The sequence below is a fragment of the Brachycentrus maculatus genome, unplaced genomic scaffold (assembly GCF_059751285.1).
Source record: "Brachycentrus maculatus isolate JH-2025_06_01 unplaced genomic scaffold, ASM5975128v1 h1tg000757l, whole genome shotgun sequence".
In the NCBI taxonomy this organism is placed as follows: domain Eukaryota; kingdom Metazoa; phylum Arthropoda; class Insecta; order Trichoptera; family Brachycentridae; genus Brachycentrus; species Brachycentrus maculatus.
Window position 1 is genome coordinate 15307 of NW_028281487.1, and position 20907 is coordinate 36213.

The following is a 20907-nucleotide window of genomic DNA, read 5'->3' on the forward strand; positions in this document are numbered from 1 at the left end:
ACAAAGATCTAATCAATAAATAATATTATATTTTTTGTTTTTTTGACATCTCATCAAAGATGAAGAGAATATGGAAGTCATCTTTGATGAGATGTCAAAAAATAATATGAAAATAACTCATGTAATCGGAGATAATCCAGATTTTTTGAACAAGTATTTGGACACACTCAAAATGTTGTAAATAATATTATATTTAGTTTGGTACCTTTTTTGAACCAACAATTTCACAGGCATAGAATTATGTTTGAATAATAAATACATTAAAATGATTTTAAAATTGTTTTCTTTAATTTTTAATTGAATTTAATACGTAGTATTATTTTTTTGTCTATAGAAAGTGGATTTTTAAATAGCCAGTGCCACGGCCTTGTTTATTATGAACAATAATTATTACTTCATTTAAAACCGATTGGTTTGTTTAATATAATTTTAGTTGACTGTCTAGCGCTACGTACATACTATACTTATCACTTCATTTGCTTAATATCAAATTTTATTAACTCAAGAATTTGTTTGTTTATTGTGAATGATAATATGTGTAAGCAGTGGGTGACAAAATGTAACGTTTTCCAGTTTTGTTTAAGTCGCAACCAAGTAAAGACCTTATTTTTATGGAGTTTTATGGAGTTTTGAGTGTTACGCGGAAATAATTCAAGTGATTTAAAATAATAAGGTGCAACTATGAAAGGCGAAGAAAACCAAAATGGGATGGTGTATGAAGAGAAAGAAATTAAAAGTAATGTATTATAGTTTTCAGATGGTTTATTTATTTCATTAGTGATTAAATGGTCGATGTATGATGCAAGGGTTTGATTCACAGTGATTAATATAAAACAATGAATTTTTGACGCTTTTTTTGCCTCACATACTAATACAAGATTTTGAGTGTGTCCACTCAAAATGTTGTAAATAAATTATCTGGTCAAATTATAAGCTTAAATAATAAAAATTAAAATAATATTTTCTAGCGTTTCTCATGAGTGTGATTATAATCCAGGATTCAGACCTCACATACTAATATAAGAGTTTCTGCTTGATAAAAAGGTTCTTTACATCTCACCAATAGATGTCTCTAGTGAAGTTCTAGTGATTCAAGAACAAGGTTTCTAAATTGGTTCATATATATAGAACTTCCAAGAATTTGAATAGTGTGGTTGTCAATAATGGGTAGAATTGGTGAATGTTACACGTGCGTAAAGTGATCACTTCAACCAGCCTATGACGGTCGTCAGCCCCGTAAATGCCCAGACTTCCATATTCTTCTTCATCTTTGATGAGATGTCAAAAAATAATACTAATACAAGAGTTTCTGCTCAATAAAAAGCTTCTTTTCATCTCACCAATAGATGTTTCTATTGATTCAAGTTCTAATGTGAAATGAACGCGATGTTTTGCCTATATAAAAGGCTTTTATATGGGCAAAACATCGCGTTCATGTTATATTAAAATAAAAGAACATATGAGATGTCTTAAAAATAACAATTTTTCGGAATTCGCGGACCACATCTTGTTAAATAATCATTCATTCAATTCTGAAGATGGGATAGAAATTTTACATTTTTATAATAGAATTAGTCAAATTAAGAATTTGGAAGTTTTAGAAATAAAAAAAAAACTGTTAAACAGAAATTAAAAATAATTAACAATCAAATAAACTTAAGTCAAAGTCCCATTTTTAATATTTTTCCCATAAAATTAAACCCAACCTAAACACAGTTATCTCCTTCCTTGCTCATATCAATAGTGATTTTGAGTGTGTCCAAACACTTCTTCACAAAGCTGGATTATCTCCAATTTTAGGAGTTACTTTCCATATTGTTTTTTGATATCTCATCAAAGATGAAGAAGAATATGGAAGTCTGGGCATTCCGGGGCTGACGACCGTCATAGGCTGGTTTAAGTGATTACTTTACATACGTGTAACATTCACCAATTCTACCCATTATTGACAACCACACTACTCAAATTGTTGGAAGTTCTATGTATATATGAACCAATTTCGAAATTTTGTTCTTGAATCATTAGAACTTCACTAGAGACATCTATTGGTGAGATAAAAAGAAGCTATTTATTGAGCAGAAACTTTTTTTTAGTATGTGAGGTCCGAATCCTGGATTATAATCACATGCACGAGAAGCACCAGAAAATATCATTTTTATTATTTTAGCTTATAATTTGTATCTATTGGTGAGCTAATTTTTTTTATATTAATGACCTGATGATAGAGTGATTATTCCGAAACCGGTAGTCACGAATAAGTATTTATTAAAGTGTTATTACACAACGCGAATGATGAATGATAAGAAGAGTGTTATATTGCCATACTACCAAGTTAACAATGCTTTAATATACAATATACATAGAAGTGTTGGGTTGTGGTCCCGTGATTAGTGTCGCGGACTCAGAAGTCAGAGTTTCTCGGTTCGAACCCACTCTACCACAGTTTGATACCTATTTCTAATAATGAGCCACTCAGGCTTACAGAAAAAGTTTGAAATTGAAATATTTGTGTAAATAATAAATACACAAATATCTCTCTTAAAAAAAAAAGAGATAATAATGATTGAACAATAGTAATTCAAGTAAGCGTTTAATCATTTGATAATAATTGAATATTTGAAACATATACTTGAGTTTATTAAAAAATATATAAATTGAATTACAACCTGTAGTGCACTAGAAATATTTTATGCCGTTATTGTGTATGTAAAGTTACGTCTTAAATAAAATAGTAAATTGTAGTAGCAGTTTAGGAAGTAATTAGAAAAGCAAATAATGCTTTCAAGGCTTAGATAACGTATGATAAGATGACAAAGTTTTGATTTTTTAATGAAATTTCAACGAAAAACATTTACGAGACCCTCCAATTATGAATGCAACTCCGAATTGTTACTAAATTATTAACATTAATTTGATTTTTTTTACGAAAATTGCATAATTACAATATTGTAGGAGATTTCGATGATGTGTCCTAAAATATGCTTTTTTATACCACTACCCGTACCCAATAGTACAAAGGACACTGCATTAAATGGATGCAATGTTTTGTTGATTGTTAATTATATTAAAGAAGGCAAGGTAATCAGTCCTACGTTCCAGGGTTATATTAAATAAATATTAGAGTGATAAAACACGTATATTTATTTTTCCCATTGTGAATTGAACCCAGAATCTTCAGCATGATTCAATATTGAATAAATATACATGCATAAAAATTAGATCATACCGTTAGACTATTTAAATAATAATAAAAACAAATAATGGTGACGTGGTATTAAAAATATGATTAATTTTACAAAAACAACGTAGTTAGTTATTAGGAGTTCTGGGATCAACCCTCATTCTGCCACAACTATCATTGCAAAATTTTATAAAAATAAGTAAATGTAACGTTGCCCAATACAATATTAAAATTATCATCGATACTGATTATTTTTCTTATGTCTGTAATTAGAATTTCCTGTATATTTCATGTATGAAAAAAAAAATCTCGTTAAATACCACTATTTGTAAAAATATTTTATGAGACCTGTTTCGATTCATTCAACATCTTTTTTTAAGTAACATACATCGCTCACTCCTTTCAATAACGTCATATATCAAAAAACTTGATTTTTCAGGAGATTGTTTTTAAAGTTTAAAAATATAATTAAATGTATTAAAAATAAATATCAAACCACTTTTTGAACTTTTTACTGTGCAACAGATCTTTTTAGGTAAAACCTGAATGTTTTTTCTCCATTTGAAAAATATTTTGTATATTTCAAGTAATAATTAAACAATACCTTTTCTCCAAAATGCAAAAACAACACTTTCTGCCCTGTAGCGGGTAAATATTAAGATAAAAAGATGCCGCTTTTGCTAGGATATGGTACATTTTTTGGGTATTCCGAAAACATGTTAAACTCAAAATTGACTAGTTTCGATATATGACGTTGAAAGGAGTGAGAGATATGTATGAAGTCAAAGCTTAAATATGAATGTCGTGGGACGTTGAAGGATGAGACGGGGATGAAGCAGTTTTTATAAGTGAGATCATGGACATTAAGGAAAGGCTTTATTCACTGTCATGTTGTCAATTATTGTTTCTTTTTGTACTTACATATATGGATTTACAAAAGTTTCAAAAAGGCGATATTTATGATGACTCTTATTAATTCTTTTTAAATTTTCTAAGTTATTATTATAAGTGTAATTGCTACTATTAAGTGGTTAATGAACTCGGAAAATTATTGTTTCATAAGAATAATTCATGTTCTTTGATTATGAGTAAGATATTTGAGAAGTTGTACCTGTATAAGAATTTACACAGTCATAGTGTGATTTGTTATTACTACAATTCTACAATTTATTTTGAGATAACCATGTAAGAGACAATATTTAACAATGATTAAATATTACCACAAAGTGACTGCCGAATCAATTAATGAAATAAATTTTTTATTAGCTATAAAGTTATCGAAGTTTTCTAAAAAACTAATAAAAAAAACAAAAACTAGGGAGCATGTTTTAAACTGTCCTAAAAATTCTAGGGCAGTTATCCTGTCGATTCTATTATGGATGTATTTGAGTTTGTAATGTACAAACGTAAGCAAAAAAGGAAAAATATTTTATAAATGAATAAAGTTTATATATCTTAAATAAAAGAACAAAAGGAATCAAGTGTCGGGTTGTGGTCCCGTGGTTAGTGTCGCGGACTCTTAAGTCAGAGTTTCTCGGTTCGAACCCGCTCTACCACAATTTGATACCTATTTCTAATAATGAGCCAGTTAGGCTGACAAAAATAGTATGAAATTGAAATATTTGCGTAAATAATAAAAACACAAATATTTCTCTTTTCTTAAAAAAAAGTTTTCTTCATGATTGAATTCTGTATTTTACGGTTGTGTATTTTTTATAGTTAAAAAATCAAAGAGATTATTTTTACAGATTAAATTCGGGAAAAAAATATGGTGAAACCGAAAATACTAAATAAAATATCAGACTAAATAAAACATATAAAATTTTAAAATACTTCTTTTACTTTTTGATGTGGGCCTTGTGGCATGTTCATAAGAGGGATTAAGATTCATGGGTGATGCAGAAAGATAGTATGATTCGAAAGCATGGCCTAGGTGACGTAGTCCAGGACAGAAGGACCTACAACCTGAGGACGAGGAGAGCTGACCCCAGCAATCTACAAGGACAATAAGTTGGGATGTAGCCAGGAAGAAGAAGACCAATTGTGATGTCGATTCCCAGCCGTCAATCCGTCTCTTTGATGGTTTGCCCGGGAATCGTCTACTTTGGGGTCAGCCGTGCAATGCAATGTGTGGAAGTCTGGATAGTTCCTTTCTACTCACATGTGTATATCATATAATATATAAATATACAGTATATAAAATATATTGTATGTTTAAACTTTTATATTGCATGCAATCATGGATTAACAGTTAGCGCAACAAATCTTATACAGAGTTAAGAGAAAATTTATTTTAGCAGGGTATTACCACCACCTCTAGTATCCACCTCCGTAGTGTAATGGTCAGCACGCTCGGCTACCGTTCTGGAGGTTCCGGGTTCGATTCCCAGGGGGGGTCAAATAAATATAAGTGATTTTTTCACTCTAATATTTATTCAATACTACCCTGGGCTGGTACCTGAAGCGGAGGGCTGATCACCTTCCCTTCGTGTGTTAACGATCAAGATAACACTGTGTTCATATAATGCAGTGCCCTATGCACTATTAGGGTACGGAAAAAGGGTTTGAATGAATTGAGTGTGTCCAAATCTTTGATCACAAATCTGGGTTTTGTTCTCTAAAGAGTAGACACACTCATAATATTGTAAACACAATGTTACAAAATTGTTTATAATGTTGTTCATATAATGCAGTGACCTATGCACCATTGGGGTGCGGATAAGGGTTTGAATTTTTTTAAATATTTGTCAACATCTTCTCACTTTGCAGGTCATGGTTTGGGACATAGACATATTCAAAGTCTCTTGGTGTTCCTGATCGTCAGTGTGTCCTACATCATGAGATCTAACATCAGTGTCGGAATCATAGCTATGACAGATAAATCCACTAATATCACAAATGTTGAAGTAAGTGCAATTATTTTTTATTTTTATTTATTTAATATGGTTTTTACAATTTTAATTATTTTTTTAAACATTTCCAACAATCTTAAAATAAAAACGCAGTTATCTTCAAAAAAGATACTGAGCTCTTATGCTTGGATAGAGACTTACACTTGTTTTACAATTTACAATTTATTTTTTATTGACATTTTATTATTTTTTTCTTAGAATAACATTTGTAAAACTAATCAAATTTATTTTTTTAGTATTTAAAAGTCTTAAATTTTTTTATGTCTGTAGGAAGGTTGTTGAAGTACTTAGTTCTAAAATATTTAAAGTTCTGTTGGAATTGTTTGGTATTGCATTTTGGTATTGATAAATTATGTTTATATCTCAAAGATGTGCTTTTATTAAGATTTAAGTAATTTTCACTCTAAAATAGTTGGTGATTTGCAGTTTTTTTGAAAATAGATTCTACTTTTGGGACCTTGAATATTTAAAATGATAATTTTGTTAGATAGGCTATTTACTTTAATGAAGTTGAGGTTTTTTTTAACACTTTAAAGGCGTAAAAAAGGATACATACAATATTTCCAAAATCTCACATACTAATATAAGAGTTTCTGCTTAGTAAAATATAAGAGTTTATAGAGAATATAAGAGAATATAAGAATATAAGAGTTATATATAGAGAATATAAGAGTATAAGAGTTTCTGCTTAATAAAAAGCTTCTTTACATCTCACCAATAGATGTCTCTAGTGAAGTTCTATTGATTCAAGAACAAGATTTCTAAATTGGTTCATATTATACAGAACTTCCAAGAATTTGAGTAGAGTGGTTGTCAATAATGGGTAGAATTGGTGAATGTTACACGTGTGTAAAGTGATCACTTAAACCAGCCTATGACGGTTGTCAGCCCCGTAAATGCGCAGACTTCCATATTCTTCTTCATCTTTGATGAGATGTCAAAAATAATATATTTCCAAAACTTGAGTAGCGTGTTTTTCAATCATGGGTAGAATGGTGCACGTTGCACATGTATAAAGAACGCCTAAACCAGCCTACATGACACGTCGAAAACCTTTTAAATACTTAGAATTCCACATTAGTTGATATGTCAATAGAAATCCTGATTAGTTATAAAGGATATTTTGAATTATTAACATATAACAGGAGACGCCTGAAGTATTATAATTATAATTTAAAAAAAGGAAATATTTATATTTTTATTATTTACAAAAATTATTGAATCTCATAATATTTCTGTAAGTCTAAGCGGCTTATTATTGGAAAAAGGTATCAAATTAGAAAAAGGTATAATTTTATGTATTTAAACTTTCAATTTTGGCCAGTTTATACACATTTCAATATTTTGGGTACATACAAATTTGTAAAAGTACATTTAAACCAGATTTATCCCCTGAAGGATTGTTAGTACAAATTTTCGTTGAAATTTTATCTAGTATTTGTGCATATACAATGATTAAAAAATGGTTAATATATTTTTAAGATAGGCAAAATTCAAGCGACAGGAATAGTAATAATGAAGAATAAGATGACTGGCTGTATATCTCACAATTAGAATACTTGATCAAACACTAGAAGGGTTCCGTTTTAAATATTTTTTTGTGAAGTAAGTATCGAAAATAAAAAGAAAATTTGAAATGTAAATTTGTGAATGTAAATTCAACAGCTTGTCTCTGTCACTGCCAATCTAAATAATACAAATTTCGAAAACCACCACCATATATCTAGAAGTGCCCTAGTGTAGTCAGTGAAAGGAGTTAGTTTTTTACTTAGTTAAGTTAGTCAGCTAGATCTGATTCCAACCCGACGTTGCCGGTACATGGTTAGCAGGCTGTTATTTTTTCACAGATATAATAAATACTCAGGTTCATTGTTTGAATGTTTAAATGACATCGATTTTGTCAATTTATATTTTCAGATATATGACTGGAACAAGCAGACACAGGACTTTGTCCTTGGATCGTTCTTCTGGGGTTATATGATCATGCAGATCCCAGCGAGTCAATTGGCGCAAAGATTTGGCGCAAAAAAGCTTTTATTTGCGTCCATGATGGTTAATGGAGTCGCCACACTCCTCTTTGCTCAAATAGTGCACATGGTAATCTTATAAATACATATTATGCATATAATCGTATGTAAACCCATAAATTTAGTAAAACGAATCCTAAAGTGAATAAGAAAGGCATCTTGGTATATCAAATTAAATAGTTCTCAACGGGGATCGGGCATAAGCCGTCTTATAGGCTCTAGTTTCTAAAGTAGTCAAAGATGTTTTTAATAAGACTTACTTTTTGTATGGCTCTGGCTTTTTCTTCACCCATGTGGGTTGCATCTTGGCTCCAGTTTCTTCATCCATAGATATCCCGAAGGTTACCAGGAAATCTTTTAAGTCACCAGTCCTGCACTATGTGTCTTATGGTGTGCTCAGCTCTGCACTTATAATAAGGGTTGTTCCTTTTTCCCCACCTCCAAAGCAAGTAGTTGCAGTAACTCTGCTCCGTTCTTACTCCGTTATGCTGTACCCTCCGTTCTTAACCTTTAATAAGATGTCATCCACATAACTTAAGATATCTCTATAGATAAAAATGTGATTGTTTGTTCAAAATTTTAAATCTTAATTCAACGATTGCTTTATAATGTTGACACAATATTGCATTCGAATACGTGGGTGTCTTATAAATAATTGTGACAGGTAAAAACATATTTTTAAAACCATGTTTATCGCAATGGCAGCGCCATCTGATAAAAGTAACTATAACCCTCATGATACTAAAAATTGTTCATGGAGAAAAGCGTGTTTCTTCGTTAGTGCTGTTCCACATTCATGTATTTCCCTATACATACCCACCGATTATTCAGACTTCTGACCTGACTATTTTTAAGCATTTGAAATGCTTCATTATGCCAAGTTTTCCTCGGTCTTTCTTTGCTCCTATTTTACATTCTACATTCGGCTCAAAATTTTTCTTTTCCGTTATTTCCTAACTCATACGTTCCACATATCCAAACCATCTCAAATCACCTTTCTTAATTTTATCTTTAATGCTTATTATAGATAAAATTAAGCCTTGTATTTTTTCATTATTCCACCATCGAACATCTATCATGCATCGTTTTGTCCGCACATTCATCTGAGACATCGGATTTTGGCTACATTCAGCAAACTTTCAACCTTCTTTTGCCATCTCCATGATTTGTTCCTCATGTTCATACCATGTCAACACATCTTTCTTAATTTGACTCATAAATTTGTTTTAATCTTCTTTCATCACTCATTCGATTCACATGCCCAAACTACTTAAACACACTATAATTAATTTTATCGTTAATGGTTATCACAGCTTAGCATTCTTTGCTTATATCACCGTTCATACGAAATGCTTTTAGGGTGGATGGATGGCAGCTTGTGCCGTGAGATCTCTCCAAGGAATGACCCAGTCCTGCATGATGCCATGTGTTCAGATCTTCCTCAGTAAATGGGCTCCCTTAAGCGAGAGGAGCCGACTTGCTAACCTAGTAATGTCAGGTTAGTTGTCGCGAATAAAATCTTCTGATAGTACCGCTTCCCGGTTTAGGTTGATTAGTATCAGATATCGCTCACTCCTTTCAAGAACGTCATAAATAAAAAAAACTTGATTTTTCAGGAGAACAACATTTTGAGTGTGTCCAAATACTTGTTCACAAAATCTGGATTATCTCCAATTACAGGAGTTATTTTCATATTATTTTTTGACATCTCATCAAAGATGAAGAAGAATATGGAAGTCTGGGCATTTACAGGGCTGACGACCGTCATAGGCTGGTTTAAGTGATAAGGAGCTTATTATGTCCAAAAACTGGGTTCAGACACTTCAAAGATAGAATAAGAATTAATATATCACACCAAAGATAAACAAAGTGGTTAAAAACAAGTGTTTTTGTTTTACAATTTCATCGTGTCTAAGTTTCACTAAGTGAATGCCAAAACAATGAATACAAGATAAACATTATAAAAATACTTACTTTTTTTTAACAATTATTCCATTAGTTGGTGTTTTTTATGTTACTTCGATTCTGGGAATTTTCGATAATACGATAAGCAAAGGAATATTGGATATGGTACAGACTCAGTTCACGATGAACTAAATATTGCATTTTATTTGCCCTGTGACTTCTTCTGACTGTTTTTGTAAAGGTAAATAAAGGGACCCAGTTTATACATAAAGTGTGAAAGCCCAAATACAGACACTGTGCTACAATTAACAGCACAGTTCATAAATTTGACGTTTTCCTCTTTTTGTTATGAAGTAAATACCATACATCATATATCAATTTGGTATAAACAGGAAGCTAAAGGCGAGAAAATGGATGTTCTCTCAGAAATCTGGAATGAACAGGAAGTAAAAGACGAGAGAATGGATGTTCTTTCAGATTAATCAGATGCTGTGTGTTTTCAGGGGCTCCGTTTGGGATCATTCTCAGTATGCCCACAGTTGGCTTCTTATCTGGAAGATTTGGTTGGCCAGTAGCCTTCCAGGTGATTGGAGCCATGGCTCTTGTAACTGGTATTTTATGGTTCTGGTTGGGAAGCGACAGACCAGCCTCTTGCACCCGAGGATATCCTTGGAGGAGAGAGAATTCATCGAATCATCTCTAGGACAAAAAGCTAACCAAAAGGTGAATATGATTATCATTATGGTATTTCTTTACATAGGTCATGTATTAAGGAGTTGATGAAAGTACCAGTTCGGTAAAAAATTTATAATAAAAATGCAAAAGCATTTCGGTGGTTTATAGCTATTTTCAACATTGTGAGTGTGTCTAAATACTCGCAAATCGCATTAATTTAACAAGAAAATGTAAAAATAACCATTTTCTCTCATTTAATTGATTTATTCGGCAGTCACTTTGTGATAAAATGTAGCAATTTTTAATTTGAATTTACTTGGTGACTACCACTTTTTCTTAAAATCTACTGACATGTGTTTCGATGTATTCCGCATCATTTTTAAACACCTTTTACGGTAAACGCAACGAAACACGTGTCATATTAAATTTATAGAAAGAGTGGTGTTTATTGATTTAATTTATTGTTTAGAACTCAATAATTTGTATTTTAAATATTAAAATCAAACACTGATTTTACGGTCAACAAAGTTATATATATATATATATATATATATATATATATATATATATATATATATATATATATATATATATATATATATATATATATATATATATATATATATATATATATATATATATATATATATATATATATATATATATATATATATATATACATATATATATATATATATATATATATATATATATATATATATATATATATATATATATATATATATATATATATATATATATATATATATATATATATATATATGTATATATATATATTTTTTTTTTTAAATATGAAAATAAAATTCGTGACATTTGTTTCACGTTCTTAGGGCATCATCATTAATTTGATAATACCCCAACAAGGTGATTGTAACGAATATTAATTTGAAAAAGCCTTCTAAATAGACCCTAAAAATCAACGATTCATTTTATTATTTAAAAAGTAAATAGTTGTAATTACAAAGTAAAATTTAAATTAATAACTGTTTTCTCTTTGGAATCACCTGCTCTTCACTCTGGATTTGATACCGTGCGTAATTACGCACAACAAAACTAGATCAGTAAATCTAGATCACGTTAAATGTAACATGATCTAGATTTACTGATCTAGTTTTACGGATGATTCAGTTCATTTGACTGATTCTTTGAACTCGGTTTTGCAGATAGTCATTTTCGAACAGTGATTTGAGAACAATAATGACATTTGTAGAAGTTCACAAAATCAGGAAACGCAACTAGACTATGCACTAAGAGGGCCCGTTACCCTTGATGAAGCCGGTTTGATCATTTTAGGAATTTAATTTTACATACCAAATTGTCAATTAGCGGTCAATAAATATTACATACGTACTTACTTTTAATAATACCTCTTGGAAGGTTATTGGTCTATTCCATAATTATATAGTGTTGTTAATATTGTTTTTGTAACATTATAAACAATTTTGTAACATTGTGTTTACAATATTTTAAGTGTGTCTACTCTTTAGAGAACAAAACCCAGATTTGTGATCAAAGATTTGGACACACTCAAAATATTGCAAATTAAATAACTGGTCAAAATGTAAGTTGAATAAAAATAGAATATCATGTTTTAATCGTATTCTTGTATGTGAATTTATTTGGGAATAATCTCGAAAACATTTTATTAAGGCCTCTCCTGATTTTTTTTTACTCAAGTCAACCATAGATGGTGCCGAGAACTTACATGTGAAATAGGATGTCAATTGAAGGATAAATACAGCTTCCGAAATTTGAGTACTGTGGCTTTCAATCATGGGTAGAATGGTGCATGTTACACGTGAATAATGTGATCACTCAAACGAGCCTTTCAGAGGTCGTAAGCCCCGTTACTACCCAGATTTCTATATTATTCTTCATCTACGATAAAATATCAAAATTATGTTTACATTATGTTCTTGTAACGAATTTATATTACTACTGATCCTTATTCGCACTCAATGGTGCATAGGGCACTGCATCAATATGATGCAATGTTATCTTGATCAATTATTATATAAAGGTAAGATGATCAGTTCTGCCCTTCAGGTACCAGTCCAGGGTAATATTAAGTCAAAATTAGAGTGAAAAAAACACCCATATTTATTTTGACTCCCTCTGGGAATTGAACCCGGGACCTCCAGCATAGTATTCAAATGTGCTGACCACTACACTACGCAGGCAGATGAATTTACAAAATATTTAAATAGTTAAAGAAATGAAAACTTAATAAAAAAATTAATGAAAGTTTTACTAACTCATATTTTTCATCCAGCCCATGAAAACTCCGTGGAAGGCACTGTTTACATCAAGACCATTCCTAGCCCTGCTAGTCACCCACATAGGATGTAACTGGGGATACTTGACCATGCTGCTGGAGACTCCTAGCTACATCAAACTGGTTCTTGGAGTCAGCTCTGAAAATGTAAGTGAACTTCTGAACACTGTATATGACAAATACAACCAAGCATGGCTTAAGAACTAGAGTTGAAAAAAATAGGGAAAAAAAAAGAGATGGTTAGATATATTGCATTGATCGATTTGGGAGATTGGATGAAGGAAGAACGGTTTAAAGGACACATTTTTTGATATTCTTTATAAGAGGTTAAGGGATTATGCATCCCTTATTAGGTCTGTTGTGACCTCCCTCCATGTCTTAGTTCACTCTCAAGACCTTCATGAGTCATGTGCCTCACGACCTGTCTTGGTGGTAGGAGCTTCACCTTTTCAGAGTCCAGTAGTGGTCGTCCAAGGATGTGACTTCGGTTGCAAGCGAGTGCGTCACAATTATAGATAAATTAGATAGGTGTTTCGCTGTCCTCCATGCAAAATCTGCAGACTATGGTCCAATTTTGTTCCAATTTCAAGCAGTCCAATTTTTTACATGTGCTTCTTCAGTCTGCAGTGTCATGTCAAGATCCAGATTACAATCAAACCTGGACCCTGACATCAAATGATACATATATATTCATAATTCTAACTTGGAAGTTGTTTGTGCGAGTCCCTTGCTCATTCCAGGATCTTTTTTGTATAATGTTGTCTTAAATAACCCATTTTTCATCTCCATTTTCCATCTGTTTTAAAAATGGACCATTTGTATCACGTTTAAGAAGCACATCACAAAGGCTAATGGGCCTCGTCAAGTTTTGCTCTTTTTATTTATGAGGTATCCATATATCCAGAATTTTTTGACTATCAATATGTTTTAGGTGGTATGAATTGCATGTATGCGATACGTTCAGATTTTCTGTTATCTCCTTACGGAATCAGTAATCAGTATCAATTTTGGCCTTTATTTGGTGATCTTAGAGTCCAATTGATCGTCCAGAGCTTTTCTCGTTTTTAAATGAAAAATCGCCCGAACGAAATTTGGCTAACCATTTCTGATACTGCCGTTCTATTAAGGCTCCATTACCTTACACAGCACAAAACTTTTTTTGAGCTTCTGATGCATGACTTTGCTTTGGTTTTCCATGTTTTAGCTTATTACTCACTCTCACTATTTAGCAGATCAATGCAACATTACTACTGAATGTTTCCTAAAAGACTTATTAATAACATCTTTAAAAGATCTTATATATTCAAATATGTAAATATACATTAAAATACAAGAAATATCTGAGAGTTAAATCCCCAATGACTTAGTTTCCAATCCAATAATATAAAAATATATTTTCAGAGCGGGATTTATTCCAGTCTTCCCTACATCGCCATGTTCTTCATGAGTTTCTTCCTCAGCTATTTGTCTGATTTGGTGATTAATAAAAAGATAATGACTATAACAAATACTAGAAAGGCAGCCAATATAATTTGTAAGTACTTAAGTTTTGTTTTTCTTATCAACGATATCAAAATAAATAATTATTGTTTGTATTCCATAAACAAAAAAGTAGCGTATGCTAATCCTTACCATTATTTATTAGAAACTACTCGTAGCAATAACTGGCATAACGCATTTCTGTGCCTCAGTCTGGATAAAATTAAAGGAAAGAAAATACGACATAATGGACGAATTTCTACGTTTGGTTGTACATACAAATATACGTATAAAAAAATAAACATTTGTTTTAAATTATAAGCCGAAATAATAAAAATGAAAATGGTATTTTCTGGCGTTTCTCATGTGTGTGATTATAATCCACGATTCGGACCTCACATACTGATATAAGAGTTTCTGCTTACTAAAAATCTTCTTTACATCTCACCAATAGATGTCTCTAGTGAAGTTCTAGTGATTCAAGAACTAGGTTTCTAAATTGGTTTATATATATAGAACTTCCAAGAATTTGAGTAGTGTGGTTATCAATAATGGGTAGAATTGGTGAATGTTACACGTGTGTAAAATGATCACTTAAACCAGCCTATGACGGTCGTCAGCCCCGTAAATGCCCAGACTTCCATATTCTTCTTCATTTTTGATGAATCGTTAAAAAATTATATGAAAATAACTCCTGTAACTGGAGACAATCCAGATTTTGTGAACAAGAATTTGGACACACTCTAAATGTTGTAACATTTATTTTAATTTTATTATTCTACCTTTCCAGCTTGTAGTGGGTTAGGGTTCGGAATCATAATAATGTCATACATACCAGTGGACCAAGTGGCGCTTTCAATAGTTATTTTGACCATCGCTTCAGGATGTTGTGCTGCTCTCAACATTGGATCCTTGGTAAAATACAAATAAATACATTACAGCGTATATATTTAACTATATTTTTATTCTTTTTATATTTCTTTTCCAAGTAGGATTGTTCGTTGAACTGCTAGTTTAAAAAGTAAAAAAATTATCCAAATAAATAAAATTATTTTACATTTTTATCTTTCAAACTCATTCGATTTGAATTTTTCTCTCTATTTTTTTTTCTTTTGCGTAATGCTACTTAATAGTTTGGCTGCAAAAGTTTAAATATTGATGGTTATACTTTAAACATTAATAGGTAAAATGAATATGGAGATCAATGAATCAAAATATCACTTATCAGTTTTACATCGTTTTAAAGTACCCATTCTTTTAATAAATTAATGTAATAAATAACGATTTAAAAAATAATAGTAACAATATATTGGGCTTGCATTGCTTATATCGCTTGTCTCACTCATTCAGTTTAAACATAGGTGACATCTCTAGGTACGATATCTAAAACTAATCCGAGGTATGAAACTACTTCTGTTACTACCTCATCTCTGTTGCGATATCAATAATAAATTGTTATAATAATTAAAATATTCTAATATAATTCTCGGGATAAGAATCTAGTGATCCATCAAATATACTAAATGCTATAAAAATGAGTTTAAGCGGGTATTTATATATTTTATGTTTCATGTTTAGTTGAACCACGTAGATCTGGCGCCAAATTTTGCAGGATCTCTGATGGGAATTACAAACTCTGCAGCCAACGCGATAGGGTGTTTAGCTCCGTTATCTGTGGGATATATTCTCACAGATCCTGTAAGTATAATTTAACTTTATTCTTAACCTTAAGGGGAAGTGTTCAAGCTTCAAGGTTCATATGCATTAAATAAAATACAATAAAAAAATAAGAACATAACATCTCTTCTCGTTTCATTTTCGCCCCTTTCACATACATGCGTCTCCTCATACATTATTTATTGATTCGGCATTAACTTTGTGGAATGACATGATAATTTTAATAAAATTAAACACTTGAATAATCCACTTAATTGAGTTTTATTTTTATTTACGACTAGTTTCGAAAACGACAACTGTTTTCATCTTCTGGCACAAATTAATTAATGTAATTTGTACCAGAAGATGAAAACAATTGTCGTTTTCGAAACTAGTCGTAAATAAAAATAAAACACAATTAAGTGGATTACTCAAGTGTTTAATTTTATTAAAATTCTCCTCATTTACACCCACCAATTATTCTAACACCTGACCTCAACACTTTCAAGTATTTTACTTGAATTTTCTCTACTTCTGTTTCCAACTACACTTGTCCTCAAATTTGTTGTACTATTATTTCTTTACTCATTCAATTCATATGCCCAAACCATCTCTTTATACTTTTCATAATTTTATCGATAATGCTTATCACACCCTTGCATTCGTTCTTTATGCGTCTAAGTGATAGCATTTTGGCTGCATTCAGTCCTTTTTTGGCGAACTCCAAGCTTCAGTTTCACACATTAGGGTTGGAAACAGGACTACGTTATGTATAATACTTTTCCTGATAAGTTTTTATTTGGTATAACTGAATACAGTGTACCATTCACTCTGTTCCCAGCATGAGATCCTTTCTATATCACGATTAATCTTTCCATCCCTAGAAAACATATGTACTTCCCAAATATACGAAATCATTTACCTGTTCCAATATTCCCTTTTTATTACTATTTTACATCCAGATCTACTTCTGATTCATCTGTTTCAAAAGCCATGATTTTGGATTTGTAAAAATTTATAAGCAAATTGCTATATCACTTTCCTTGCACACATTATACACCATTGACACCAGCTCCTGCAGATCATCTCTGCTATCGGCAAAAAACACATCATAACTTTTAAATACCATAACAATTTTGTATTTATTTTCAGAGTGATATAACGCAGTGGAGGATAGTATTTATAATGATTTGTGCCATCATGAACGGGTGTAACTTAATTTACTTATTATTTGGAACAAGTGATATACAGCCCTGGAATGAACCTCCTCAACAGGAAGATATTGGTAATAAAACAACTTCGTTTTTTTACTTTCAAAATATTAAATGTTTGTCAAAGTCTGCTATGAGGACATGTTATTGGATTTTTATAAAATCTTTTAAAAGAAAACCTTTTTTTTAATAAAAGGAATAACCCACAAAGCCCGTACTTTAAAAGGCTTGTCTGCAAGTAGGATAGTAAGCATTTGGAAGGTTGATGTGAAAATCAATTGAAAATAAATCTTTCTAGTATTCAGTGTGCAAGAGGCGAAAATCAAACCCCAGACGCCAGTTTCGCAGTTCAGCTTTTATCAACTTTTAGCAACTACGCAAAGGCGCCTGTCTATTTTAAAGAAGTAATAAAAAATACAATCAATAAAACTTTATTTGAAGTTTGTAAGTAGGTACTTCTATTTGCTGTGTCATGGGTACTGGTAATACCCATTGTGTAGAAAAACATATTCCTATTAATTTTTTAATCTCTAATTTTTTTTAAATTGATAGTTACATTAAGAGAAGCTTTGAAAGCGATGATATGTTTGTATGTTTTTTTTCGGCAATTGAAGAAATGGAATTTTCGGCTTTTATAAAATGGTATGTTAGTTTCGTTAGAATATTATTACTAATCAGACTAAAAAATAGAAAAATAATTACTGGTACATTTTTGTCTAATCAATTTCAGTTTGTATGTTTTTTATCGGCAATTGAAGATATTGAATTTTCGGCTTTTATAAAATGGTATGTTAGTTTGGTTAGAATATTATTACTAATCAGACTAAAAAATAGAACAATAATTTATGTATTAATTTTAAATCAAACACAGATTTTTTGAGTCTACTAAGTTGTATTTTATTAACAAAAAACACATAAAAAATTCTTAAAAATAATATTACCAACAATTGTATTAAAATCTCTAAAATATGGCCATGTCAATAAATTCTTCCTTTCCCAGAAAACAAATATAAGGGTACATACCTACATCCCCCATTAGCTACTGTTGTCTCCCATAAATTATCGCTGCACGTGTTAAAACTGTCACTTAGAATTGTATGGCTACATAAGGACCGTAGTCCATTTGATCTTCACATTCGTTTGATAATGCCCTAACAAGGCGAAACAATTGTCACAATATAATTTTTTATGTGTTTTTTGTTAATAAAATACAACTTAGTAGACTCAAAAAATTTGTGTTTGATTTAAAATTAATACATAAATTAAAATGTCGTTCTACAAATTAAACGCCAAGTCAATAAATAGAACAATAATTACTGGTCCATTTTTTTCTAATCAATTTCAGAAATGTACTCTATCATTCGAAAGCTTATGTTGAACGAAATATGTTTGAAAATATAAAGTTGCCATGCGCTTCAAAATGTGACTACCTTGAATACATCTACAAATACGAAACGTGACGTAAAAGATACCTAAAAGTAGTTAAAGTCAATATCTGCAAGGGTTATGAAGTTCTTCGAATAAATATCACTTACGTGTTTATGCAACACTAATGCAAGAATAAACTATTTATAGTTTATGGCTTCTAGTTGCTTCAGTAATTCACAAGGCTGGAAGTGAGCTTGTTTGCTAACAGAGTTATCAGCACCAACATGTGTGTTTTCTCTCACCATGGGAGGTACAATAAATGTGTCATTATCAACAGATAGCAAAATGTGAAGTACATTTCTCATAGCATTTTTACCGTGATTCTATGACTGTACACAAAACAAATGCTCACATCTCTCATGGCAACAGCGCACAGGACCAATGCTCACATCTTACATGGAAACTGCGCACAGATGTTCACATCTCATATAGCAACAGCGCATAGGACAAATGCTCGACAAATGCGCATAAGACAAACGCTGAGATCTTACAAGACAAGTGCTCACATCTAACAAGACTATTCAATTTCAATTTATTCAATTTATTCAATAAAAAAAATATATATATACATAACAAACAATATTCAAGGCGTATATATTAAAAGCAAGCAATAAGACTTAAAGGTGTAGAAGAATCCCGCTTCGGAAAACTCCTTCGGACACATGGAACAGATCAATATCCAATGTGATATTGTTCAACATAGCGGTAGCTCTTCCTACAGGCATAACCATCGGCAGGTTGGTCCTGTGTATAGGAATGTGAAACAATCTATGCCGACGCTGTCTTAGGTAACTATCGGGAACATACAGACCAATGCTCTGGATAATTTCAGGCACAGGATATTGTGCACAACACAAATGTTCACATTTACCATTTCAACAGCACACAGGACAATTGCTCACATTTTATATGACAACTGCGCACAAGACAAATGCTAACATCTCACAAGACAAATGCTCACATCTGACAAGATAATTGCGCACAACACAAATGTTCACATTTCACAAGACAACCGCGCACACGACAAATACTTGCATCTTTCATGGCAACCGCGTATAGGACAAATACTAACATCTTATAAAACAAATGCTAACGTCTCACAAGACAAACGCTCACATGTCATTAGACAAATGCTCACATCTCACATAGCAAGAGCGCACTGGACAAATACTCACATTTTACTTGTCAACTGTGCGCAAGATAGATGCTCACATTTCACACAAGACAATTGCGGACAACACAAATACTCTCATTTCACAAACGACTATGCATGGTACACAAAACTTCATCTCATATGGCAAATGCGCATAGGAAAAATACTCAAATTTTACGTATCAACTGCGCACAAGACAATTGTTAACGTCTTACATGGCAACTACGTACAGGACAAATGCTCACATCTCGCCACTGCGCACAAGACAAATACTCACATCTCGCAACTGCGCACAAGACAAATGCTCACATCTCGCAACTGCGCACAAGGAAAATTCTCACATCTCGCAACTGCGCACAGACAAATGCTCACATCTCATAACTGCGCACAAGACAAATGCTCACATCTCATAACTGCGCACAAGACAAATGCTCACATTGCCCATGAGAAATGTAAACAGAATAAATGTTTTCATCTCACATGCAACTGTTGAAGTCGTCGCTCTCCCGATTAAATGTCATATCTATAATGGCACCAATTTTTAAGAAGAGCCTTTATGTGTGCTGTTATTACCATTAATTTAATCTGAAACGCATGGATTCGGGATTCGGGATTCGGCATTTTTTTTTAAAGAGGCATTACCACGTATTATTTTACAATATGTGTATTTCACCATAATCCGTTAACTTATGAATGATATACATATATTTAAACAATTCGGTTTGATACGTTATGGCATGGTGGATGGATGATTGCTTTTGATTTTCGATAGTTAGTTTTATTTTATGGTGTAAATAATACCACGTCTAATAAAAATGAGTATTTATTTATTTCAGAAATGAAGAGTAAGGATACAGAAGTACAAACTCAATTATTGAAGACATGAATATCAAAGTTATCACACAACAGTTTTCTTTAAAAATCACTACATACAATCTCACGTTATTATAATGCTGACCGATTTAGAAAAAGAGAGATAAAAGT

General features: G+C 31.6%; 1 protein-coding gene across 2 annotated transcripts; it reads left to right on the forward strand.

Moving 5' to 3' along the window:
* The first annotated feature begins 617 nt into the window (after nt 1-617).
* On the forward strand, nt 618-20907 carry LOC148300275 (putative inorganic phosphate cotransporter). Of its 2 annotated transcripts, XM_088275028.1 has the most exons (8): nt 9492-9618; nt 10529-10748; nt 12994-13143; nt 14398-14530; nt 15266-15390; nt 16054-16173; nt 17284-17416; nt 20760-20907. In XM_088275028.1, the coding sequence occupies exons 2-8, from the start codon at nt 10644-10646 to the stop codon at nt 20807-20809; spliced, it is 816 nt and encodes a 271-aa protein (XP_088131154.1). In that variant the 5' UTR covers nt 9492-9618; nt 10529-10643; the 3' UTR covers nt 20810-20907. The 2 variants fall into 2 exon arrangements, with proteins under 2 accessions (XP_088131155.1, XP_088131154.1); XM_088275029.1 differs by lacking the exons at nt 14398-14530; nt 15266-15390; nt 16054-16173; nt 17284-17416; nt 20760-20907 and adding exons at nt 618-736; nt 5951-6087; nt 8011-8190 and having other exon boundaries at nt 9480-9618; nt 12994-13110.

Bases quoted from the DNA above. Each gene is read 5' to 3' on its own strand.
- LOC148300275 (XM_088275028.1), top strand. From the start codon at position 10,644: ATGGTTCTGGTTGGGAAGCGACAGACCAGCCTCTTGCACCCGAGGATA. The intron at 13,144-14,397 runs GTAAGTGAACTT...ATATATTTTCAG, and splicing joins TTGGAGTCAGCTCTGAAAAT to AGCGGGATTTATTCCAGTCT. The intron at 16,174-17,283 runs GTAAGTATAATT...ATTTATTTTCAG, and splicing joins GATATATTCTCACAGATCCT to AGTGATATAACGCAGTGGAG.